We start from the raw sequence: 26,820 nt of genomic DNA on the forward strand, positions 1-26,820 counted from the left end.
AGTACTGGCTTGAAGGATGGGGCTGGAAATACCTGTGACTTAAGAGTGTAGAAACCCACTCATCTCGGGTTTGAAGCTGAGAGTTGCTCGACCTTCCTCTGAACATTTTTTTTATAGACAAAGGCATGTCGCACCGATCATGCCCCACATGTCCCGCCTCCCCGGGCACCAGAGACCGCGCTTGCGTCGGAGCGAGTTTCGCACTGGCCACGCGACCCCAATTTGAGTTGGAGACAGAAATTGACAACATTCGCCCCTGTAACTAACCAAAGTAGCCCAGGATTCACAGCACATAAATAAACACAACATGACGGGTAAATAGTTCCGACTTTGACTTTAGAGGACATTCTGTCTAGTGTCTAATTGTCCATGAGAGAAAGGTAAGTGATGTTCTAGATTTCACACTGCCTTGACATGCCATAACAGTCTCACTTATAGGTTATAGGCAGACACGCTCTCTTAGTTCTGTATTTTAATGTCCCCTTTGCTATTATTTGTTACAACTCACAGATAGTTCGCAAATATTCTACCAACACGCCATGCATCTATGTACAATGTTCTGAAAATTCTCTCTGAAGGAAACATTTGGGTTTATATGTTTCTCGTTCTAAAATTTGTGTGCGTTATATATAATTCCATAATATTAAAATTAAAAGCAAGTAGCGTTTTCAACTTCTTCGAAACTTCCATGTAATTTGCGCTTCATTTAATAACATTTAGTCGCATCAATATTCGGGTTGCTTTTATTTTCATTCACGCCATGCAGATCAAACTCGACTCCAAAAATCCTTTGCGTGCCTTTGTATCCCTTTGTTATTTTTATCGCGGGGTACACGGCAAAAAGAAAATACCATTAAAAGTTCACAACAAATCGATTTTATTTGTATGTTTCCCCCATCGAAATAGACGTGTCTTCAGTAAATGAAGGTATGCGGTCGCTCGGTTTTCAGATTGAAACTAGTCTCGTTCTTATAGGTATGAAAATAACAAGGTGGAATACTTGAACTGTTATTAGAATAGTCATGAATCAACCGTAAAAGAAAACAGCAAGAAATTGGTCGATGTGTCAGGAATATTGTTGATTATTCAAGGTGGTAATTTCCTTGGTCGCGCATAATGTGCAGTAGACTCAGATTGATGATAAATGTTTTTACTTTTGAAAAAAAGCCGAAAAAATCGAACATCACCAATCTGAAAACTCAGGTATGTTAATCTGGAAATCATTTCGGAGGTTAAGTTATTAATTCGACAGTGTTCTGACCTGTTAATCAATAATCAGGAAATGGTCACTTGTAAAGCTATTTGGTTACGTTGTTTCTTCTTTGAAATTTTGGAGTATAGTTTTATTTGTGAGTGCGTTTTGTTTTTATGTGTCTAACCGTGAAACAATACTGCTGCTTGCAAAGGAATTATTGAGTAACATTATATTTTTGCCAAAAAATCGCTCCTTTAGAAAATTAACGAAGTGTGAAATTTGTATGACGTTTTCAGAATGAAAGGTATTGTTTAAGTTTAAAGCTTTTTTAAGTTGTTATCCTGGTGATACGTCAAGATGCCTTTAGGTGGCGCACTATCACCGTAAGACGAAGGTTACAATTTATTTGATCAGTGTCCAAAAACGTTCGTAACAATCTTTGATTGCAAAGAAGTTAGCACATCTCATTATCCATTGATACCATCTGTGTTAGAACACTACTTCTACATAAAAGAAAATGTGTGCCTGTCAAAAACACAAGAAAACTGTTCAAACCCATATTAAATATATTTACAATTCATGTTTCTATCATATAATTTTCCACAGCAGATACCTCTTGAAATTAATTTTGTTAGCAAGTGTATTTGAATCAAAGTTTTGTTCTGATTTATAGCTGTCATCTCCTGCATGCACACATGTCCCAGAACCTGATATTGTATTAAGCTTTATTCTCATGTCCTTATACGTAAATTAAGCTGCTGAATTATTTATATAGAGTTCAAGGGCACTACCTTTTTTTGGCAGATTCGAGTATGCGGGGATATCTCGGGGTAATTTCGCAAATTTGTCTCAGTTGGACCAGCATAAGTGTCTGAGAACAAATTTGGAAATCTCGTTGACTAAGCTTAATAACGTGGAAGCTCGAAGTGCCTCCTTTTATTTTGCACTCCTTGTTTTATTAGGACAAACTGCATATTAATTGACTGGAAGCAATCTATGTTCTTCCATTGCCCCCCAGCTACGCTTTCGGCAGCCACAACCGCCCAGCTTTCTTTCTTCATTACGATCTGTTGAATAAATGCAAATTGCAGCGTGGCATTACTAAAAGTAAATTGGCAACAGCTTTCCAATCAATAGTTCTATTAGTATGAAAATATACCAAATTTTAATGGAAATAGTTCCTCCTGTGCACTGTGCTGTTGCATCCCTAGTAGGAGGCACGCGATGAGGGTGGACAGTCTGTTAAGATGATCGTTTTAGATATGACTTTATCTTCGAATATTTGTATGAGTGCTTTTTGAAAGTATATCACGTGGAAACATAAACGGTAACACTGATTTATTTTTGAAAAAAATTATATATGCAAGTCAATTCTGTTAATTGTTTGCTATATTAGAATTTTCAATGATTCAAATTTGCAAATATATATATGTATATTTGGTGAGTTTAGAAGAAATCGGGTTTAAAGCCGTGTTTTGCAGTTGGAGAACAACAGGCAACACTCAGCACTTTTTGTCCATTTTCTCTCTGGGTTGCAGTCAGCCCCACTCCGCCAGTGAGTGTTCCACCCTAAGTACGACATCTGGATTCAACATATTAAATATGACATCAATGTCCCACCGCTTACAAAAAGGTATCAGAATTAATTAAAACGAAGTGCTTTTTCATTAAACCCTGTTACAATACTTTAAAGAATGCGATCGATCCTTGTCCGGACAATTTCCACCTCTGGTCTTTTTTTTTCTTGGGATCGGGGGGGTTTGAGGATTCGCGCAATGCAGTGAAACGTCCTGAAGCTGGGAAAGGGGACACACACACAAAAAAGTTGGGACTCCGGGAATGACATATTCCCGGAGCTCGCGGTTGCTTGATTTTTGCAAAGTAGGTTTCCCTCAAACCATCCTGTTCAAGAATAAGGTTCAGGTCCCCAGGAAAGTTACAGTAGCGGATTGGTTATGAAATGCATGCACCTTAAGCGTTCGACTCACGGAAATATTTTCCGCATGTTCTTTATATTTAGACGCGCGTAAAACAGTATTGGAGATTGGTTGAACCTTCTTGTGTTTTTGGTTTGTAGAAGGTACCAGATCAGAGAGCGGTGTCAGAGCAGCTCCCTGAGCCCTGAGACGGTGCCCGGGTACATTGGGGGACCTTTGTAGTTTTCCTGTCAGACTAAAGCTGCTGTGAGCACTGCGTGTCTTCAAACTTCAGCGCCATAACGCCTTGCGATCTATCCTGCGCTGTGTCAACATCTAGTTTCTAGAAAGTGTTTAACCTGGCAATGGGAAAGTGAGGGGTAAAGTTGCAGATTGTAAACAAGTCCTGATTCCACGCGTTCCCAGACCATTGCGGTGCGCGTATTGATCCCGCCGCCGCAGCAGCAATGTGAACACGATGGAAGCGACATCATGTGCAAAGAAACTTTGAGACATGCAGTTAATTCGTGTCAATCTGCCAACAGAAAGTTGACGGTCTGGATATTAATTGATGAGTGCGCGCTGAGGAGATGAGAAGCCCTATTCGCACGGCAGGTAATGTAAGGGGAACATTTGCGAATGTGAATGCGGTGCAGTGGGTCCGTGGGTAGATTTCTTGGTTGGGGTGGATGGTGGTTGAAATTGGGAGAAAGTTAATCAAGGAATTTTGTTGCGGATCAGCGGGCTTCTTTCAGCAGTCTCGATGTTGGTGAGCTGTTGAAGGAGTTCAGTTTGATCCCGAAGCCGAGTCTCTGGGCCTCCCGAGGCGGCGCTATTTGCCAAATATGCACCTTACAGGTTGTACTGTGGATGCAGGGATTAATGCTTTCCGCTAAATCTCTGCAAGGCGTTGAAGTGGATTTTCCTGAACAAAAAAAACACACACACACAAAACATGCTCAACGTAGCAGCTAGCCAGTATTTTGAATGATCAAAATCAAAGAAATCCCACACACTCCGTCGCTGTGTTATCTAGGCACATTTATGAACTGAGTAATTTTCAGAAAAGTTCTGTCGAAACATCAATTTTGCAAACAAACTAAAAAATGGAAAGCATTTTTAATTGACCATTTGTCATGTGGCCTTTAATATAAGTGAATTGTTAGAACGGTTCCACTTGTCCCAATTTTTTTAAAAAATAAATAATCATGGGTTAGTTATTTGTTTATTTTGCTAAGTTGGAAAATAAATTGCGGTCAATTAAAATTGCATGACCAGATTTCGAAACTCAATAGACGATTAGTGTGATACGCAGTGCATGGTGCAGAAATGAGTGGAGTTTGCCACGCTTCCTTTCTCGTTATCACCTCACAGTGTACCAGGCGAGTTTAGATCCGAGCCCTTTGTGTAATCTCTCACTGCAAGTTTTAGATGCGTCGGTCAATTTGTTGCTGTAATATGAAAACTGCTTTGATTTATGCGCTAAATTGTCATGAGCGCGCGAAGCTGTTGTATAGTTTAAGCTCTCTCTCTCTCTCCTCCAAACCCTCGAAGTCAGAAAGGTACATTGTTTCTCTTAAGTGGGACTAGTAAACACCAGCAATTAACTCAGTTTGGGGTTATTCAGAAGGCATCGATTTTGTTTTTGATTTTGTTCCGAGGGTCATCCAAAACCACTAGACTTTAGGTAAACTGAACAAAGGCAGCCCAAGTGACCAGACAACAGCAGCGTGTGTTAAAACGGGATTGGAGGGTTAAGGTAAAACAAATGGCAAAAAAAAACTGGAGATTTGGTGGTAAGCGGTGGCGATTGTGATTCTGGTGTGCGCTGCGGTGTGATGGCGAGTACAGGGACAGCTGGCGCTGGGGACCCGGGGCTGGGCCAGGGCCGTCTGACTGACTTTGGATTGACATCTGGGAGACCACTGGTGTGTGGCACGCGAATCGCTTGATGTCGCTATTTATATGCAAATTCTGTGTATCATTCAACCCTCACCGTAAATTTACAAAAGGAACACTTCACATAATAAGGAGGATCGTTACTTCGGGAGGTCTGTGACTGGACCATGCAAATCGGATTCAACCCCGTAAGCTTCTGTGGCTCCCTGCTTTTGTGTCCAACAACGGTGATAGCACACTGGCCCAAAAGTCGGGGTGGGGGTTGGGGGGGGAAATACATCCAGATCATTCCCAGTATTACAGAGTACAACTGCCACGACTTCCCAGTATGATTTTAACCAGATAATTCAAACAATATTTGACAACAAACTGCGCATAAATCTGTCTCGCCTCCTTGTCCTGATGTGCCACCTTCCCCTCCCCTTTCCCCGCGACCATTGGAGTGAGTTATTGAAATATTGCAAGGGTTCACTTTTTGTTTCCTCTCTGAGCCGACTTGTTTCGTTCGACCACCTCGCTTCACTCATTCATTCAGGAGGGAGCTGTCAGCAAAAAAAAAGGAGAGCTTGTTTTGGGGGGGGGTTCAGGGACTGCTATTAAAATTCTGTCCCCTCCGCACAAAGGGTGCCCGGGAAAATGGAAAAAAGCCTCTGAAAACACGGGGAACCCATTTGTTTGAACGCTAAGTCAGTTCAAATTGAAGCGATGAAGTTTGAGTTGCCTTTATGCAACCCTTCCCCTATAAGATATGGCAGCAGTAAATTGCTGTGTCAGTACGAAGTTGTCACATTTTACCGCCATTAAATTCGGGTTGTTGCAAACAGTTTGTCAAAATGGTAAATTTGGGGCTGGATGATAAAGGCTGTATTTTCCACGCTATCGTCTGGAGCACTCGTAGCCCAGACCAGATGAGAATAGAAAATGAGCGAAATATATTCAGCCCAAACCCTGTTGTGAGGAACAGCTGATTCCCCTATTCTGGCCAGATGGCTTCTGAACACAGATTTGCATTAATTTTCGCCTAATATCTTTAAAAAAAAAGTGCTGCAGCTGCATTTTGTTGTCAAATACGTTTTAAAACTCTTTGGCTGCAGAACGAATGTAGCCTCTGTGACGGTTTTGCGGAACTTTTCAGGTTATGTTTTACAGTCAACGGTATCAGCTTTAAAAGGATTTGGCTAAACCCTATAATTTGGTAATCAGATTTAAATCGCCTCGGCGCGTGTAATCTGCTATAAGAACACTAAGTGACTTGGAGCAAAACACGTTTAACAGATTTGAAGTGAAAACCCTCTTAAATTTATATAAAAATAAACGATTTAAATAAAAGTATTCCCGTCAACTACTTAGTGCTAACGTGAACTATTTTGTTTACTTTGCTATACTTGATAAACACTAACACACATTTGCTATGACGGAGTTTCGCCTAATCCAGTGATTTTCAGAATTAAAATGCGCCTAAACTGTTCACCGGCTTCAAATATTTCATTTTTAAAAATAGCATCGAGATTTACTTATCTGCAACTTATATTTAATATTGCTTCAAATGTATAAACTTGTTAGTAATACAGATGTTCCTTATCGATATAACACTGCGACAAATCAGATTTTTTTTATTTATTATGCATAATGTTTCCTGCACATTTTGATTTTAAAATACAGTTTTAGGATTCTGTAGATCTATATGGCATCTTAATATGTGATGACTGCTTCTGAAGACTAATCTTATTACTTTCAATCGCCATAAAATATGATTTTATTATACTTACGTATTTAATTAGACGCCAGCAATGTAATGGATTTTGAAATCGGAATAGCAACAGCTTTGATAATTCACTTATCTGTCGCAATAGTCATTAACCCCCCAACACCAGAAAATAGATTGCTCTAACACATCTCTTTCTCACCCTCAGCGGAGTATTGAAATTCAAGTGTTATGGTGTCCCTTGATAACAGAATTCGGACTTCGATTTTCACCGATTAATTAAAATATTAGCGTACGTACGGTGCCAATTGTCAAAAAAAAGAATGGAAGTGCTAATACGAACGAAGAGAAAGAGCTGACCATTGAGTAAGTGACTATCCCTGATTCTCTCCCTCCAGCCTGGACTCTTACCTTCAGTAAAAAAAAGCACAAGGCAGCCTCCGTCCCTAGGGTCCCCTCCTCTGGGCACCAGCTAATACCTCTGAAAGACTAGTTTTAGTCAACAATAATCTAGTTAGAAATACATGTGGATCTTCAGGAATTCCTAGTGATCGCATGTGTTCAAAGCATCTAACTTCAACTCTTCTGCTCGCTGTGTTGAAGCACAACCCATCCCTTATATTGTTTTTAATAAATGTACCTTATAATGTGGATATTGATTCAGTGGACGTTGTCAGATCTTTTAACCTTAACTGATAACACGACCTGATGGGTACAAGAAAGAACGCAGTTTAGTCATTGAACTCCAAGCTGTGTAACGAAGGCATATTGTTTCACAAGGAGGCATCGATTTAAATAAATATTAAACACAATCCCCACTTCCGTGGAAAAAAATTGCCATTCATTTTTTTTCCCAAGTAGTCCCATTCCACACTTTGAATCCTCTTCTTCTATTATTCTACACTGACTGAGCTCTCAACCGGATTTGAGGCCCGTGAACGCATCCCACACACTGTTATAACTTTTAATTCAAACTTCAACCGCAAGTTTCACGCCACACGTATTGATCAGAGCAGCTTTCTCCCCTGCAGTTTGTGTTTAAGGTAGCAACTTTGTCCCTTTAATTTCTGTTTGAAGACAAACAACTCGCGTGGGCTGTATATATTTTTTCCTCCTACAGGATTCATTATGTTAATAGCAATCTCCGCATTTGATTTTATTGGTTGTCAATTTCAGTACAACAAGAAGAAAGTATCTGTGCGTAGACACAGGGAGAGTGTGAGGAAAAAGGAGGGCAGCTCACCAACGCGCGCAGGTTGGAGCTGTCAATCGCTGGCCTTGGAGCTATCCGATTGGGTATGTTAATCAGAGCTCCATACATGGCCGCTATCTCCTCCCCTAAACGTCAGAATCTGTCAGCGCTGGTCCCGGGGGTTTAGAGTTTTGGCTCCCGGGAAAGGATCCATTCCTAGGGGAAAGAGGGCTGAGTTTGTATGTTTCCATCCATTCTGTGAGACGCTAAAGGCCCTAATCAACCTCTCCTGTGTCCAGGAACACCTCTATGGTAATCATTTTTCGTTTATTTGTCTTTTGGAGCAGGAGAACCTTGTCAGAAGTGGTCGATTCAGCAGTGTCCTAAGCAGAATACCTTTGATGCTGTAGCAGGATGACACCACACTGAGAGAACAACAACAAACATTTTTTTTTGCTGTTAAACCAAATTTCCCGCTAGTTGCACTTTTTCTCCACAACGGATCACGATCCAACTAGCGCTGAACTACTCCAGCAATTGTTTATGTCGTGCCAATACAGGACAGCTTGAAGAGGAAGCAAGTCTGAACTCGGCTTTTCTCTTACTGATCATAACGAGCAAAGTCATCTCTCATCTATTCACCCCCCACCCCCCCCCACCCCCCCACCCCCTCACCCTTTCGTTCGCCGTGGGAAAAAAAATCTGACATCTCGTAGATCCTAACCCCGACCAGGAGCTGGTTGTGCAGACAAAAAATTGTTTTAATGTTTGGAATTCAGGAAAATATACCAAGAGGTGGGACGACCATGAAAGAGGAACCGCTAGGAAGTGGGATGAATCCGGTCCGATCATGGATGCACACTGCTGGGGTAGTGGATGCTAACACGGCCGCCCAGAGGTACGTATAATCCAATACTACCTTCCATCTGATTTTTTTATGTTTCTCGCATCGACCCAAAATCACTAAATCCCCTCAATACTCTATCAATTACCCCCTCTCCCTGTGCTCCCCTTCACTTTCCCTTTCATTACATCATATTACTGCTAGCGACAAATCAAGAAATCTCTAGTCTCCCAAATGTGATTCCCATCTCCCATGTTTTTCATCAGTTCCCCTCTGTCTCCAGTGCAGCTTAATTCTCACCGATATACTGTTATTGTTTTCCCGCAGCGGCGTGGGTCTGGCGCGGGCACATTTTGAAAAGCAGCCGCCCTCAAACCTCAGAAAATCCAATTTTTTCCACTTCGTCCTGGCCCTTTACGACAGACAGGGGCAGCCCGTCGAGATCGAGAGGACAGCTTATGTAGACTTTGTGGAGAAAGAGAAAGTAAGTTGCTCACTGTAGAAATTATTTTCTCTTTAAGTGCACAATAACTAACGAGCATAACGGTACTCAAGAGGCGCCCAAACCACGTGTAGTTCTGCTTGTTCTAACAGATCTCGACCGCTGCGACTAAAAAAGCTGGCTATTTATGACATTGTGTGTAAATATTATTTTATTGCAAAAGACGAAAAGCAAAATGTTTGCTATTGATTAGACGCCATGAACTCGCCTTCCAGATGCCAAAATAGAACGCAGTTAATTATAAACAAAAATATTTAAAGTGACATGAGAAATGAACTATGGAATACAATGAACAATAAAAAATTACTCATTTATAATGGTTGATTTTAGGAGCCGAATAACGAGAAAACCAACAATGGAATACATTACAAACTTCAGCTACTGTACAGCAATGGTAAGTTGAATTGATCGAGGGCTGTACCGGTTGCTCTACCTTTATGTATTTTAATGGGGTTTGAATGCGTGTCATGTGGTGTAGATATTAATCATTGTTTATGGAACTTTGAAGTCTTACCTGGTTAGCATTTGAGTGTAAAAATAAACTAAAAAGACCAACAATTCAACGTCGCTTCTCCTGATCTATCCAGGCAAATTTTCTTTAGAAGTGAGCATGATGCTGCTCCCATACCTTTAAAGTAGGATCCTCGCTTCATCTTAAAATGTTGAATCTCATGCCCTATTCTGTGTTGTTGCACGCTAATCTGTGGAGCAGTCGATTGCACTGTATTGAAGCAGGCGAACACAGGCTATGAGATAAACCCTTCAAGTAACATTTCAAAGGCAGAAAAAAGATTAAAACAGTGCTGTGGGCTTGCTTTCCCCAGAATTGACCATGGACTCCAAATTGGAATACCCTAATCAAAGTGGTTAAGAGTACCTGTGACATGTGTAACAATACCCCTTTGAGTATTGTGGAATACTTCTGGAAAACTTAAATATACCGAGTGTGGGACAGCATTGGCCCGGTTAAATATACCGAGTGTGGGACAGCATTGGTTCGGTTAAAGACCAACGCTCCACGCTCCGCTGCACTGTAAATTACACAATCCAACTAAACATAAAATTTACAATAAATGTCAAAATTTCATGAATTTCTTGGGATACAGTTTTCATTTCGCTGACGAATATTTTATTCATGTTTTATCGCCTATTTTATTGCGTTCATTACAAGGACATCAGTTCCCATATTTTGTCAAATTAACAGTATCCTTTTACAAACCGGTATAGTATCCAAACTTGACTTTATATTTTTGAATGCCCAGGATGTTGATAAGATTCTTCCATTGATAACCCACGTTTCCCCTTTGAAGTACCGTTAAATTTGATACTACTTTATTTCTAGGGGTGCGGACAGAACAGGATCTCTATGTCAGGCTCATCGATTCAATGACCAAACAGGTGAGGCGGTCCCACATACAGAAAAAAAACTTTAATTTTTTTCCCCATTAGAAAGTTTGCAACCGTTGATCACTAATCCCAAGGCTCAGTATTGTGCACAGTTTTACGTGTTGCTAGGAAAGCAACACTTTTGCAACTTGAAGTGTTCCAAATGAATCGCCTGAATTAAAATATTTTTGAGGGGGGGGGGATGTGTTAAGACAAGTTTGACTAAACGCGTATGTTTCAGAACACCTAGCGTTAGAGGTTCGCGCTTTGTGAAGTGAGACGTGATTGGATTTTCTTTTGGTCAGGCAGTTGGCTTCTCCATTTGTCTGCGGTGTTGAATGCGTTCAGGTGAAAAGTCAGCGTGTCCTTTGCTAGTTCCAATTCACCCCTCAGCCCAGACTCCATAATTCAGCTCCACTCCTGTCCCTGTCCAGAAGCTGCAGGTTTGAGAGGGTGCGCCAGGGGTCATGAAACAGTCCACTCCCTGAGATCAGCTGTATTTCTTTATCATATGTCTGTCATACCTTGTAAATAACATAATTACAGGCAGTTGCTTATTAAATTATTTAGCCTGTCTTCTGCAACTTCAAAGGTGATAAGTGCGGTTGATCAAAAGTGCTGCACAGTAATTAGCCAACCGGAGGGGACACGTTTACACTTCTTTCCGAAAGTCGTCAAATATTTCACCAGCTCCACGATACTTTTTTTTTAGAAAAAACATTACATTGACATTTTAATTGTCACAAAGTCATTGGTGAATGAAACAAATAAAAAGCATCATTGAAGAAATTGCCCGAGCGGCTGGGTCTCCCTCCCACTCGGAGCAAACCGTTATTTTCTCTTAATTCTTGTACTTTTTGGTGAAGTGACTCTGGTTGATCCGTGCCATTCAGACAGCCCCTGGAATCAGATTTCTTCCTCATGATACAAATGTACAAATCGTCGCTGTGGACATGCAGTGTTTTGTCGATTGTTTTTGAGAAGAAACAGAATAGGGGTTTATTTTTGCCTGTTATTTGTGTCCACCCCCAAACTCTAAGATGATGCAATGGTTGTTTTATTTTGGAATTAAAGATTTAAATCTGACAAGCGATTGTCAGCCAGCACCAAACTCCAGTGTTGTTTCCCCTTTGCAACAGTTATTTCAATAGATCAGAAAATCCCCTTCACGTTCTACAGAGCTCTGCAAGTTGACAATGTGGATTTATTTCCCATTGTATCCAACAACTTGTTTATCGGGATGGCCGCGGCCCAGTTTAAAGGGGTGTACATAACATTGCTTGATATGAAGAACCGTTGTGTTATTTTGAAAGATAACTGATGTTTAGCCACACATCTTCCCATTTTAATATTGCAAATAGGGCTTCTCAAAAGCGCTAATCTCCTCAGTTGATTGATGGGAAATAGTCCTGCAACTGATCAAACAGCCAAAGGCGCAGAACAAGTCGGTTTTATTGATTCAGGTTTTTTTTGCAGAAGAAGAGGAACATGCAAACCACTGGAAAGATGTTTTGAGGAGGGACACCCTGGTCTCCCCAAGTTTAATGGTGTTCTATTTCAGGGGCAACAAACAAGAAGGGAGGGGGTGGGGGGTGCGAATAGAGCAGACCTGAGCGTCGGTTACAATGCCGGCAAAGTGAATCTCGTTAGTTGAATAATAAGGGAGCAGACAGCTTTGAGCTGGGACCCGATGCGCTCAGTTGAGTTGTAAAAAAGCTCGGTGCGTTTGTGCGCACTGCTCGTTGGAGGCGAGTCGCTGAAAGGCTAGCGGGGAGAAGGCGAACACACCTAGAGCTCCAACCATCTGGCTGCTGTTAGAGCGAATGCTCAATAATTACTCAACCGAGAGTGTCTTTTTAGAAGGGGGGGGGGGGGGAAATCATTGTGTGTGATTGAAAAATAAACACCAGATTCGCTCCACGAGTTAAGTCGCAAAAAAAAGTCTTCGAAGGTTTTTATTTATATTTATGGGGAGGAAACACGAAACGACGACGCCACGGTCAGCGTTATTCCACGACTTGTTCTGTTGCCACCAAATTAATGCCATTAACATGCGCTTCTGCAAGAACTATGTCGAGGCAAATGTGATGGGAATTACCAATTAGCGTTTTTAGTCGAGGTGACACCCAACTGAATCCTTGCCCCCCACTCATAAAATATACCATCAGAATTGAACGTGACATGTAATTAAATCCTGGGAATGACAGTCATTCCTCGCCTTGCTTTACCTGGTATTAATGTGACCGTGGGGTTCAGAACGCCTGGGAGCCAAAGATTCCTGTAACGGGTCTTCTCCAATTCATCTGTCCTTAAAAATAAGAAGTTTGCTTGTTTAAATAAGTTACAGGAACAGTGTCATTGACAACATTCCGAAAACCATGTACTTTTTTTTTGAGATGGACAATGTTTCTGTATAGCCAGGAGTAGCGGCGTCTAAGTCATAGATGATGCAAATAGGCAACTTTTCACTATTACATGGCTGATCGTTATTTCTTTTGATAATTGCTTTAGCCGATAGTATACGAAGGGCAAGACAAAAACCCCGAAATGTGCAGAGTCCTACTTACACACGAAATTATGTGCAGGTAAGCTCCTTACATGGCGAGCGGGTTTTTGCCAATGTGAAAAGTTACACACAGTCTAGTGATCACATAGGCCTGAAATCAAAACTATTTGCGGTGACGGTGCAGACGCACAGCTGTAAATTTTATACTGGAAATTATAAGTATTTCTTTGCAAACCAACAATTATAAATGTCATTTTTTTTAGTACTAAGGAAAGCAACAATTCTCCATCTTTATAAATGAATGTAGATACTAAATATCAAGAATAAAACAAGTGAAAGCTATGTGTTAGGAACTATAAAAATATTTCCTTATCAGAATTTGAACTGTTGCTTGTTCCTAATGTCTTAGGCAATGGGAAAGTTAAATCTAAAATGCCGGTCACTGCACCTGATTAATATATTATCCCCACAACTTTTACTTCACTCAAATAAGAGAACAACTATATCAGATTGTAGTTAGTTGATGCATCTGTCAGTGATGCTATAGGAGTCAAAGATCCTTCAGTCATTTTACTGCCATCTTCTTCACTGCACTGAGCCACAGATAAACCATAATCTGTTATTGATAAAAAAAATAAACTCTTTGTACTTATTGAGCTCATGTATGTGAGAATTGATTTTGATACTGTCAGTTAACCTTTTCTCTAGAGCAGTGAGGCATTGTTCATACTGTTGTTAGATAGCATGCACATCACCAGGATTTGTGTCAGAAGAGCAATTTCCCACCTGTTTTTTCTGACTACCATAAGAGTTTCACCCTACAAGGGAAATAAAAATGCATCATTGATTTTGTATGTATTGAATGTGAAATATAGTTGCTTGTTAGAACAGAGCTGATCAGGAAGTGCAGCCAGGATTTCAGGCTACAGTAGCAGGTATCATACTCTAAGGGGCATACTATTCCAAGCTATTATGCTTACTGCTTAATGTCATTTTACTTAAAACGTACTGTAACGGTGCTAATATACAAAAGCATAGTTTTCCCCACACAAGGTAATAAATATAAATTACAACCAATAAAGTGAAATTTCTTTATTATCCACCACTGCATGTATTGCAATTAACATAGAAGAGAGCACAGATGTGATTTAAGCTGTAAGTGGAAGACTGTAGACTTTCTTTAATCACTTTAGCTGTCAGATTTAAAAGGCTTTATATACTTTGCCTACCATATGGTGTTAATTTAGCCAATTTAGACATGTAACCATTATACAACTATGATTTTTAAAGATATAATCATGTATTATATTTGCCATATTCTAATTTCAATTACATTTCTGAAATATATATTTAGCAAAGAGTTTATTTTAAATCACAAAAGGGGGCACAGTCAATTGTAGTTCCAATTATTAAATGCCCCACAGAAATATTGGTTGAAGGTGGCATCTTGCATCTTCTCCAGAAATAACAGCTTGACAATTAGAGGTAAACAAAAGCAGAAGCTGTGAAAACTTATTCCCAAACCTCCTGCCTCTTTCTTTTCCGAGATCAGTGCAAAGAGAGACACCACAACATGTTGTTTTCCAATCTTTTAACATTACCATTATGCCATTGCTTGTTCACTGGCCATGAAAATGTTGAGGTTGACAGCAGTGGGAGGGCTTGGGGAGGGGGGCTGGGGGTGGAGGGGAATGGGGGGAAGGAAGTAGGTATTGCTTTATTTTAAATAAATGTACATTTGACTATTTATCTGTTTTATAGCCGGTGTTGTGACAAAAAAAGTTGTGGCAACAGAAATGAAACTCCCTCAGACCCCGTCATTATTGACAGGTATGGAAGTATTTTTATTCTTTGGTGCTCACTCCCCTCAGTTTTGCATTCAGCTCATTCAGCATTGTTCCATTTGTTGTCCTTTTGCGTTATCATGCACAGGTGGGTTGACTTGGAAACCTGGTGGCTCACTCTGTGGGGATTCAGTAATTGCTTGTGAGTTGTCAAGGGAAGCAGTTTCATCTGCCACCATGCTCACTGTGAAGAGTATTTTATGCCTAGAGAGCTTTTGGCTTTAAATGCAGATATGTGCTCTAATCTGTTTTTGAGTAACTTAGTATTTTATGTAACTTTTAGTTGTTATTGGTTAAATATTTAGCTATGTATCATCTGCTTTTGTTTAAAAGAAATATGCGTTGCTGAAAGGGTTCTGGTATTTAATTTGCATAAAATAGTTGCTGACACATACTAAAACTTAATGTAAAGTAAAAGTATGATAACTTGCTTCCAAACTTAGTTTTTGTGCATTTGAACAAAAGTAGAGTTTCCGCTGCTTTCATTACTGAGGTATCTCCTGATCATGAACTTTGGTTTCAATGTCTGAAAATTAAACCAGGAAAAGACCTAAAGTTAAGCCTGACGAAATATGCACCACCAGTAGAGAGCAATGCCAATGTTTGATTAGCTGGAATAGCTGTTTGCTTAGTGGAGAATGTTAGCTATCTGACAGAGGGGACATCTTTCTTATTAGTAATCAAATAGGGCAGACCAGTTGTTGCCATCACTCTGGGATTGTGTCAGGCAATTGAAGGCAGGTTCAACAGTTTGAGGAACTTGGTGTTGAAAAATCAATACAATTATATTTGTCTTTAGTATTTCTGTCCTTATGGACTCAAAGTAGAATTTCTAAATAAAGAGTGCAATTATAATACAAGTTACACCTTCTAGTTTATTAAGTGAAAATTGAAAGTAAATGCACTGCATATTTTTTCTTAATATTCTTCACTAATATCAGCATTCACCATTGTATTTGTCTGACTGAAAGTTATAAAAGTGATTTTGCATTTTATGACTTGGGTTATTATGATGTTTCATTACAATGGCTATTGAGCATATGTACTGAGCAGATATTATGATGTAATTTAAAGATGCATTAATATCACACATTTATTGTGTTATCAATAGTGATGGGATTATAACTTGTGATATGATTTATGTGAAAAAACAGGTCTATTACAGGGAAAGGTAAAATAGCAATTCTAATACATTGAATTTCAATTTATACAATAAATAAATCATAATAATAATGTAATTTGGTTTGGAGGCATTTCTAGGATCTCTGCAGCAACATAATTAGAACATTTTATTTCAAAATATTTGAAAACAAATAATTACAAAATTTATAGACACTCAATAGAAAAATATGCATGGTTACTGAACCTTTTTTCTACATCTTCTTATTGTTCTTTATAGAACAATTATATTTTATTGGCTAAGAACACTGTATCAAAACATATTAATGAGTTTTAAGAATAACTGTTGTGTGGTTTACAGTAATAACTGGTGCAAATGCCAGAAGCTAAATTATTTATGAGAAATCTGCTGCTTGTTTCTAAATTTACTTGAAGTATACAAAAGAGCTACAAATGTTGGAATTCTAATGAGCTTAATATTACAGTTGCACAATATATACCAAGCACTAGGTATATATTGTGCAACTGTAGCCAGCATGGTGATAATCCCACAATATACAAGTCTAGTCAGAAAGAAAGGTAGAAAGTTTGTAGTCTTGACAAGTATTGAAAAATTGTGACAGGGAAAGTAAAGTCATATAGATCCACATGGAGACCATACTGGTGTGCCAGGTCTTTGCACATGTTAAAACAAAGTTTAAGTGAGAACCTGTATTTGCAGAGTTTTTTCTCTATTTTGTTGCATGCCTTAGAGTCCCCCGATGAGCAATCTCATCACTTGGCTAGTTGGTTCTAAAAGGAATCACAGGGAGCACGCTCTACCAGTTCCTTTTTGCCTTCGGACACATTTAGCAGGTTCTGAACAGATAAGGCATATTTGTCCTCAGGATATGAACCAATAATTCAATCTTGAATTGAGATCTATGACCAGACATTTGTTCCAGCTCAAGTCCAAGCACTGTTCCGTAAATCAAAGCCATTGTCCATCATTAGGTGAAAGAAAAAGCAGCTTACCTCAAATAAACTATTTAAAGGAAAGTCTTCTGACCAAAATGTATTCAATGGGAGGGTGGATAGTGGTGTCAGATGGTAGGAAGGGGCATTGGGGGTATTATGGGGAAGGTGGTGAAATGGGTGGAGAAAGAACACACTTGCTTTGTTGTTCTGCTAAACAGGATGAGAATATAATTTTCATAGTAAAATAATGTTTTCAGGGAAAACAAAAAGCAGATGTTCTTTATTCAGACCCTCCATTGTCTGTATCTCGTGAATCTAAAGAGATAAATCCTGTTTCACCCATACATTTTGATGGTCTTAAATGATTACAGGCTGCTACAAAAAATGTTTAAATTAGAACCATAATCTGAGCTAAAGTAATTTTTCCGTGCTAGCGTAATGTATTTTATTGCTAACTGCGGAAATTCCTGGAAAGGTACATCCTCTTGCCTTTTCCTTCCCTGTGTGGGTTCAATGTAGATGGATGCAATGTCCAACTGTTGAAAATTGAAAAGACTGATTGTTGAGGAAGACAAGAGGAGGCAGGATTATATTACAATCACAACACAGCACAGCAACGCGCTAGTGAGAGCTCTGGTAGCTGTGCTGGGATACATTAAATGGGTTCACGATACATTACGGATAGCACACACAACAGAATGTTCCCAGTGGCACCCGTGCAGTCAAATAGCAAGTTGGCATCTTTACTTGTAGTAACTGGCATCCCCTGTAGAGCTGGCATTTCTGTACAGTTCAGGAGACTTATCATTCCAAGTGTGTCCTATTTTCCTGTACAGCAGCCAGACATCTGTTTATCCCATTTTCTCTCTCTTGGAGCGATTGGAATGGCTTTAGTTTAGTGAAAAGTTTAGTCAGGTTTAACAGCTGTTACTGAATTTCAAGCCTGCTGGTTTCTAAAATATTTTCATTGACCTTTGAATTTATGTAAAAAACATTATGTTTTTAATGCTCCTGAAACAATGTAAATTCATGATATTTAAATCATTTTGAATTTGTTAGTATTGTTTAACACGTAATTGTTGAGAAAGTTTTATAAATAATGATTTTTTTAAGGAGACTATTATAAATAGACTAGAATCAAAAGTTCCGACTTATCTATGGCTATAATTTAAAGGGTTTTTTTAGTTTTTAAGTGATAGTAGCATAGTGGTTGAAGACTGATTTCAGTTTTCTTAGTCAACATTGCTTCCTTTCACTTCCTGTCACAAAGGTCAAAGAAAGCTGACCTTTGCTGGCAGCTTCAGTTGTTGAATAATTCATGTGATTGACTTTTTGTCAGTGCACACAGTTGTGCTCTGGGACATTTTATTCATTTACCTCATTTAAAGCGCCTTTCTGCACCTGTTCAACTATTAATATCATGTAATTTGTGCCTAATGCCGATTTTGCTTAACATTCATTATATTTCTTATTAGCTATATTTCCAAACGATTATGTATGATTATTACTAGACCCTAGGAACAGTGATGGGTTATTCCCCAGATCTTTACATCTTCTTGTCAGGCTGTTTTCGGAAGCAGTGAGAATAAACATTTGACCAATCCCAGTGTTTTTGCTCCTAGTTCATATCCAACCATCAGTTAAAACATTTTCCCTTATGGCTTTGGAAAAGCATGATTAAACCCTACTCTGTTGAAGCTGTACAAATGCCAGCATTTATAAGGTCAACGGTTTTGTTAAAAATGCAATGTAAATTAGATTCTCTGGAAAAGGATATTAAACAAAATTTAATTCATTGTCTTCCTGAATGCCATTTATGTTTTGGCTGAGCCTGGGACTGACGAGCAGGATTTTAAAATTTTAATAATTTTAGATTAAACATTGTTTTGTTATCTAGCACTTAGTATGCTACAGTGTTTGGACAATTAATGCAAAGCTGTGATTGTCGGTGGTTTCCACTGTATGTTTAGAGATTATATAGAAACCTTCTTTGAATGGCATGTTGTCATTACATCTGCATAATGCAATTTGAGCAGCACAGTTTAGTGTTAAGTTTTCCTCCTCATTTTCTTGTGTACATTAGCATATCAACTTTATAACTTAGGGCAGATATTTTCTCAGCTTTTTGTTGTGCTTTGATTTCACTTTCTCAGGTGTAATGTACCAAATAAACAGTAAGTCCTCTGCGTAAACTGTTGTTTTGAACCTTCCACTGGTGTTTCTGCACAGATTTCAAGGCTGCAGTATATTTCTGATTAATGAGCTTGGCAGTAGAAAATACATTTCAGGTCAGGAGAAACTACAAGTGCAGTCTCCATACAAGTACACAGGTGTGAACATTTCTGCATTATTTATGACCATCTCACATATCTTGTGCTGTAGAGGGGGGAAAAAAAAGCAAAAAAAATTGAGAAATGCTGTGCTCGTTCAGTCTTCATAACTAAATATATCTCAGTGACCAAAGACAATGATGGAATGTCAGGAAACAGGGACAGCATTCTGCTGGGGTGGGGAAGTGGGAGGGAGAGGGTGTGGATGAGAGGGTTTTCTAGGAGTAACAGGGAAGGTTGTCAAAGGGGAGGGATGAAGATGGTAAAACTGGAGGAAAAGAGGGGGCTGCTTATGTACATTTAGATAGCAAGAGGAGGATATGTGGGAGAGAATGGGAAAATAGCAGGAAGGGAAGGGGAGACAAGCCAAGCTGTCAGAAATTATATAAAGCAAAATAACCTGATAGAAGCCATTCCATGCTTCTGTAGCTGTCTTATCAGGTGAAAATGAGAGGTACTGCCGCTGCCTGTAACTTTGTTTGGATGTCTTTGATAATTTGCATTAGTTTATGGAAAACTCTACCAAAATCAGAAAACTATTATATCATGTTAAAGAAATGGGTGATTTTATCAGCAAATGACCAAGATTTCTTTCTATACCCTTAAAAGAAAATAAACTATGGAAGTGGAAATAGAGCTGTTTGAACGAAGTATTAGTAACAAAGTTTATGAAAGTCTGAATCTGTGATTCAAGATGTTTGGTTTTTAGCCAAAAATGATGTAATAGTATATTCATTTCCTTCCACAAATCTTTAATCACTTATAAGAATACAGTGGAGGGGGAGGGGTGTATATTGTGACTTACAGATGGAAATTCCTAGCTTTAGTGAAGGGGTTTCCACTGCAGAAGCCAGAAGATGATTGACAGACAGGACTACAGGAAGTGAAGTCTCAGGGAGCTTAACCTGTACTTGGCAGAGCTTCCACAGATTACACTGAAGAGAAAATGAAAAGCACTTGTTTCAGTGGAATTGTGGAACTACCAGTCAACAAATAATGGATGTGGACTTTAACATAAAACTGTCTTTAAAAAAATAACTTAAATGTATTGCCTAAATTGTGTCAGTAAACTATAATTCAGAAAAATATATGTTTTTTTTAAATTTACATGTACAGCTGTCTGTATCTGAGGCTACTTTCTCACAAGTTAACATATAATCAACTTTGTCAACAATGTTCACAGATATCACCAAAACTATAATGCATCTTCTTATGGAATTTTGAGTGTCATTGCCAAATTCAGCTCGGTCAAAGGGAAAAAAAAAGTTCAATAAATAACTGAGTTTAATATAACAGAATTTGTTTTAATGAGGTTTGATGATAAATTACTGTAAATGTAAACAAACTAAAATCAACTGTTATCTTTCATGTATAATGGAATATAAAGTAATGCTTAACAGCTGGATGGTTTGCTCGGGACTATGTTGTGTTTCTCAAATAGTAACTTCATTTGGGAAATGAGTTGAACATATGTGCAAAGGAAGGGCCTTACATTTGTGTTGTTGTAAGACATGTAGCATGGGCCCAGCTAACGGAAGAAGCTGGCTCCAGCTTGTCGCTAGTGAAAGACGAAACACGGTTACACATCTGGTGAGAAAGAGCAGTTCATTTGCCGAGACAGCTCTCCCTGCTGTAGCTGAAAGAGGTTATTTTGATAGAAACAAAGCAGTGGGGGCTGGGGTGTCAGTTACTACAACTGGACTGACTGAAAAGTCTCCGGGTTCAAGAATAAAGACAAACTAAAATTACAGCATGCAGAGTTAAACCCCAAAACAGTGCTTACACAGACATTTTTATTTAACAGATCTAATCTCGCCCTCACAAAAGTTAACTTGAAAACTGGCACAAGTTTTAAAGTGAAATTAATCAGCTGCTAACAAAACTTATTGAAAAGAAAATCTCTAGACTCGGACTTGGTTCATCTGACTGTGACATATGTGCAGTAAAAAAACTTTATTCGATTGTGTATACAAGGCAAACACTCCCTCTTTTTAGTATTGAATGCACTGCTGGTGCTCTGCACATTCACCCTAACCACACTCACAGGACTTGTGACCGCACAGAAGGCTCAATTTAAGCAGGCGACAAAAGGCCCTAACAGTTGGAGTAGGGCTATTAATGCACAATGGGCAGACGCGGGTGCCCATTCTTTGTGAATAACAACCAGTAAAATTGAATTGGTTTTGGTATTGTGTGGATTGTAAGGAATGCACTTTGCCAACCCAAATTTGATTAGGATTTCCTCTACAAGTTTGTGTAGCCCTTCTGTGGTGCGTATGCCTCAGCCGGGTAGCTATTTACTTTCATCCAAATTACATTATCCGTTTTTTTCTTGAATGGAACTATAACCGTTATTTTTATCCATCTGGAATGGGGTAAGTAATGGTGGACAAAAGGGACAGAGTTTTAAAAAAATGAAAGAATGATATATAGTTTCAGCAAACTATTTATTTAAAAGTTAGAAATTCCAATTAAATCCAGTAAAATTTATACATGTCTTAATTAGGTTATGAGCTTTAGAGTAAGAAAGATTCTGTCTTCAGGCAAAACAAACTACGTAGTTCTGAGGAATGTGCCATGTTTACACATTGCAAAACGTTATAAAATATAAGTAATCAATTTACTCATTGGATTTACATTAATTTATGGTTATTTTAATTTTTCCTCTCGAATTTATTATGAAAAAGACAAATGTCCCCTTATCCCATGCAGAGACCAGCATTTTAATGCCGAGAAATTGATTTCTTAACAAATCTAAAAGTGATTGTCGTAACATTACAATTAAGCGCATTGTAAATTTACATTTTTGCTCATATAAGTAGAATACAGGAAAACGCACCATCTGTTTTTATCAGATATATTATTTTGCAGAGATCTCAAATGTTGGTTGATGCAGGGTTTGTTTGTCCATATTAGAGATTTTGTTTTGTCTGTTTTATCTGGCTTTGTGAATGACAGATTTCGAGGTAGAAGTCAATAAGCTTAGTAGCTTATGTATGGAAACTACATACTCGTGACATAGATCTATTATGGAAAAATCCTAAGAATGGATTCTGTGGGAATTTAAAATAATTCCCATAGGTTTAAACACAGGTTCGTTTCTGTATTAGGACATATTAAGCTGACTATGGAAGATCACAGCCTTAAACTGTAAAAGCAGCGCTGCTTCAAATCCCCTTTTTTTGTGATTTGCACTTCCACTAAACATCCTTTTAAATGCATGACTGTTATGATGCTATCCATAAAACCTGCACTTTTCAAACATTTGTTGCACATTTCTTAACAGTTGAGAAGCAAAATTATCCTTGCGTGCTGTTTTTCAGGTTTGAGGAATAAAAGGCAAGCTTTCCTTCAATTTAGTAACAATCATCAATAGCAGACACACACACTCTTTGTTGAAAAATCCAATGTGCTTTCTTTTTATAGTACTAAAATAATTAGCTCCAATATTAAGTGTAACATTTGTTTCCAATGCATTATATGAGAAGAAAGGTATTAAGTAAATCCAGTGGGTCTGATGATACATGCAATTCAACATGAGGAGTAATACAAACCTTTCTTCAGATTTACACCCATAGCATTTGTTTCAAATTAGAAGTTTGTAAATCAGATCAATATGTGTGGATTCTGTAGTCCCTTAGTGGGATCTCTTATGTCAATTCTTCCTCAATATTTGCTTATTAGAAGTGGTGCCAATGTGTGCTTCCCACATCCATTTCCATTTTCAGAACACATAGTAATTTGTATTGTGACAGTGGAAAGATTGGGTAAGGAAATAATCTGTGGATGGGATTGGACATGCTACTGGGTCCTGCTGTTTGAGGTCATAGGCCCGACCTATGTGGTGGACAGAATGCATCTGTTACCTTCACTATCTGTGCAGTGGTCCTTAGCCTAGAGAAGGCCCCAGGGATGGTAGGATGAATTGAGCAAAAAGCTTTTTAAATAAAAAACAATATACATCATTTATTAAATTAGATATTCTACATCTACATTAAAATAAAGTTCATATGAAATACTAAAGAAAGGAGCTCTGTAAGTTAAACACAGTACTGTTGTAGATCTGAAGGCTTTTATCATTAAAGTATTCAAAATTAACCTGAAATAACTGTTGAATCATATGCAATTCAGATATTAGCCAACTGCCATTTTCAAGATAATTTTTCATCTTTCATATGGAGCATCAAAGTAAGCTACCACTCATTTTGCCTGAGAATTCATTATAATTGCTTCTACCACTTTTCCGTTCCAGAAGCTCCATGTTTCTTCTCTGCAATAAACGGTATTTCAAAACATACTTTATTCTCGTTCATTAAGAGCAGAAGTAGCTAATTTGCAGCGACTTTGTGCTATGATGTGATAGTAATTAATCGTATGTGTTTCAGGTCAGCCTGTAACCAGAATAGAATTGTCCAATTGATAATAATTGTACAAGTGATGTGTGTGAAAAATGTTGAGATGTACAGTCTCATTATGGAAATGTGTGCCTTTGAACTTTGTGTCTTAAATTAGTTTATGTTGAACATAGTCATTTGTTACATCTTGAAGTCCAAAAAGACCATGTAAAATATACCATTGTTCATTATAAATTAAAAACCTGTTGGCTACGTTCATTGCTTTATTATCCCCACAGACTAGTCTGCTGGAGGGTTATGACACATTATCCACAGTTAGATGTGGTGGTAGCTAGGCTGCACAGTGGAACTCTATACCAGTGTAGTAAAAAATGCATGTCAGCATCATCAATTGAATGTAAAAGCTCTCCATAGAGAGAATTTGTCTTTACTGTTTCTTACCTGTCGCAATGGAATTTACTGGTCAAGTCGAGGAAAAAGGCTTGTTTAGGTGAAAATAATGATCATGAATAGAGTCATAGTGGAAGGGGAAGGAAAATGGTGACAGTACTTGCTATCAAGACCTGCAATTCCAAGAAAATATGAGTGTTCTGATCCAGGGAACCAGTAATTATCTTTTTGTGAAGAATGTACAATGGTGCTAGGATGATGAATTGATCACAGATTGGAAGCGTGGTTTAACTGTCATGTTACAGAGATAAGAGGGTGCTCAGGGATTGCTCATTCTTTCTGCTAGTTCACAGCCAGCCAGTTTATTAGCACAAATCCCAAATGTTTAGTAAACTCATTAGGTTCCATCTAATGCTAATTTATCATCATAGATGGAAACATAGCAGTTGAGGCCAGAGGACTGTACAGAAACCTCACGATTTACGGTGCTTTCTGATCAATCACACTCCTCCTGCTGGTCGTTTCTCTTTAAAAGCTTTAAACTGTACAGAATGATACATAGGATTAAGCTGCAGCAATCATTTTAGGTACCCAGGAGTTACCTCTCAGAAGATGGTTATCAGAAAGATTTGGAAAATATAAACTTTAGCCAGGTGTGGTCCAGTTATCTTCACAGGCGGGTAAAATCATTGAGCATTTTTTTTGCGAGAAACTGTTCTGTGTAGAAATGCATTTTATTGTGCAAATGTCAATTGGGATATATTTTAAACTTTATATGGTGGTATTGTCTATGGAAAAATATCAAGCTTTTAAAAGACCAATGTTCTTGGCATTTTCCTAAATATTCAATAGTATTTCGGGGAGGATAATAACCTTTTCTGATCTTCGGCAACAGCTGCAAAGATAATGAAATTCTTATGATATTTCACCAGGTAAAATGTGAATTGCAGAAGAAAAGCTATTGAATTTTTATGGATCTTAATCATATAAAATGAGATTCATGGGGCATACATATAACCGCGCTCTTTAGATTTTTCTTCTTCTTTGGGTTGCAGTTCCACAGTTTTTTCACTACGTGGTGTTAGGTGTATCGTTGCGGTAAACCTCACTTTAGCTTCCTAGAAGAAAACTCTCAAAAACCCTGGAATCAGATTTGACTAACAGTGATAATGAAATATGGCAGAAATTTCCTTGTGCTAGTTCAGTGGCAGGAAAGGTCTTGAACGGTCTATATTAATTCATCTGACTTATGTTCCCATGTCCTGATTCACTTTATGATTAAAAACTGCTGCAGGTTTCCTTGCCAATTGAAATCAGATCTCATCTGCAGCACAGTTGTATTGATCCCTATTTAACATCAAGGCTCAGAATTGATTGGTATTGATTAACAATAAAAACACTCTGGTGCTTGTCCAGCAGTAAGTCCAATATTTAGAATGAAAGAGTACTGTGTTCTACTATGTATTGAATGGGATAAAGCAGAAATAGTGGTAAATGTTTTAAAAAAGCAGTAACTCTTTGATACAGCAGAAATGGATCAGTTGTTTTCTGTATGGATTAATACTGTTATCATTTAGCTGTCCTGCTTTTTAGCATCTTTCATATAATTTACTGCCACTTATGAGGACTGTTAAGTTGAAGTTATTTTTGCCTTTGCTTGTCGTGTTAGGTGAAGCATCTGCTCTCAGGCCTTTACCAATGCTGCTTTGTGACAGATTCTTGGAAGGTGCATTCAATATGACCTCGGCTGCTGACCCATTCATTTCTAACTGAGAAAAGGACCCACCCTCCATTTGACATTTTTTTGAGAGAATTGCAGGAAATACATATTATGATTCTCATGCAATGATAGTAAACAATTCAAACAGTTAAAGGTTAAGCAGCAGAAGTTATTATATATTAGCTTATAAAACTGATCAAGAGTAGATCAAAAATGTGCAAGAAATATTTAGACCCATTATAATTTAGCATTCCCACACAACAAATGCCCGTGTTGATTGATTCTCCTTTGCCAGCCCTTCCTGGTTACTTTTGGCAACCATCTGGGGCTCAACTACTGTTTATAAGTATTGGAAGAGGCTGAAAACATCTGATAGAGATTATCCAATGTTTAACATCCAGAAGTTTACAGTTATATAATGATCAAACCTCTTCCCCCACAAACTCCCTTGGGATGTCAGTTGCGTGAAGATGCTTTTAAGATGTAATGCTTACTAATTGAGCCTTTTTCAAGTATACTGTATATGCAGACTGTTACTAATTTTATTTGGTATAGAGCAAGCCCAGTTTGCTTCTTGTAATGCTGATTGAGAAATCATTTCAACAAGGCTATTCCGCCATAAGTACTTGTTGTTTGTCTGTCGAAAGCCGCTAAAATCCATTCCAACTGGGACCATGAGGTCAGGCATGTCCATAATAAAGAGCAGTCTGACAGTATCCAACCACTGTGGTTATAGTTGTTTGTGTAAAAGTAATAGTTTGCTTTTTTAGCAGCAAGCTGAGCCTACCAGATCTACCCCTCAGGCTGAGAAATGCATGGATGGAAATAGGTCAGTTTACTTGTGATTTATTCACTGACAAAATATATCGTTGAATCTGAAATTTTAAAAAAGGAAAATGCTACAAATATTCAGCAGGTCAGGCAGCATTAGTGGAGAGAGAAAAATACCTCACATTCCAG

General features: G+C 38.4%; 1 protein-coding gene across 8 annotated transcripts in view; it reads left to right on the forward strand.

The window, feature by feature from the left end:
• Positions 1-296: 296 nt before the first annotated feature.
• ebf3a (EBF transcription factor 3a) overlaps positions 297-26,820 on the forward strand; it is a 150,107-nt gene continuing 123,583 nt past the window's right edge. For 4 of the 8 annotated variants that reach the window (XM_060841957.1, XM_060841959.1, XM_060841956.1 and 1 more), the window contains exons 1-6: positions 8,136-8,805; positions 9,079-9,235; positions 9,584-9,647; positions 10,596-10,651; positions 13,151-13,224; positions 14,907-14,975. In XM_060841957.1, the coding sequence (XP_060697940.1) occupies positions 8,672-8,805; positions 9,079-9,235; positions 9,584-9,647; positions 10,596-10,651; positions 13,151-13,224; positions 14,907-14,975 (554 nt within the window). In that variant the 5' untranslated portion in view covers positions 8,136-8,671. The other 4 variants (XM_060841954.1, XM_060841953.1, XM_060841952.1 and 1 more) reach the window with 4 other exon arrangements.

Source organism: Hemiscyllium ocellatum, chromosome 22 (genome assembly GCF_020745735.1).
Source record: "Hemiscyllium ocellatum isolate sHemOce1 chromosome 22, sHemOce1.pat.X.cur, whole genome shotgun sequence".
NCBI lineage: Eukaryota > Metazoa > Chordata > Chondrichthyes > Orectolobiformes > Hemiscylliidae > Hemiscyllium > Hemiscyllium ocellatum.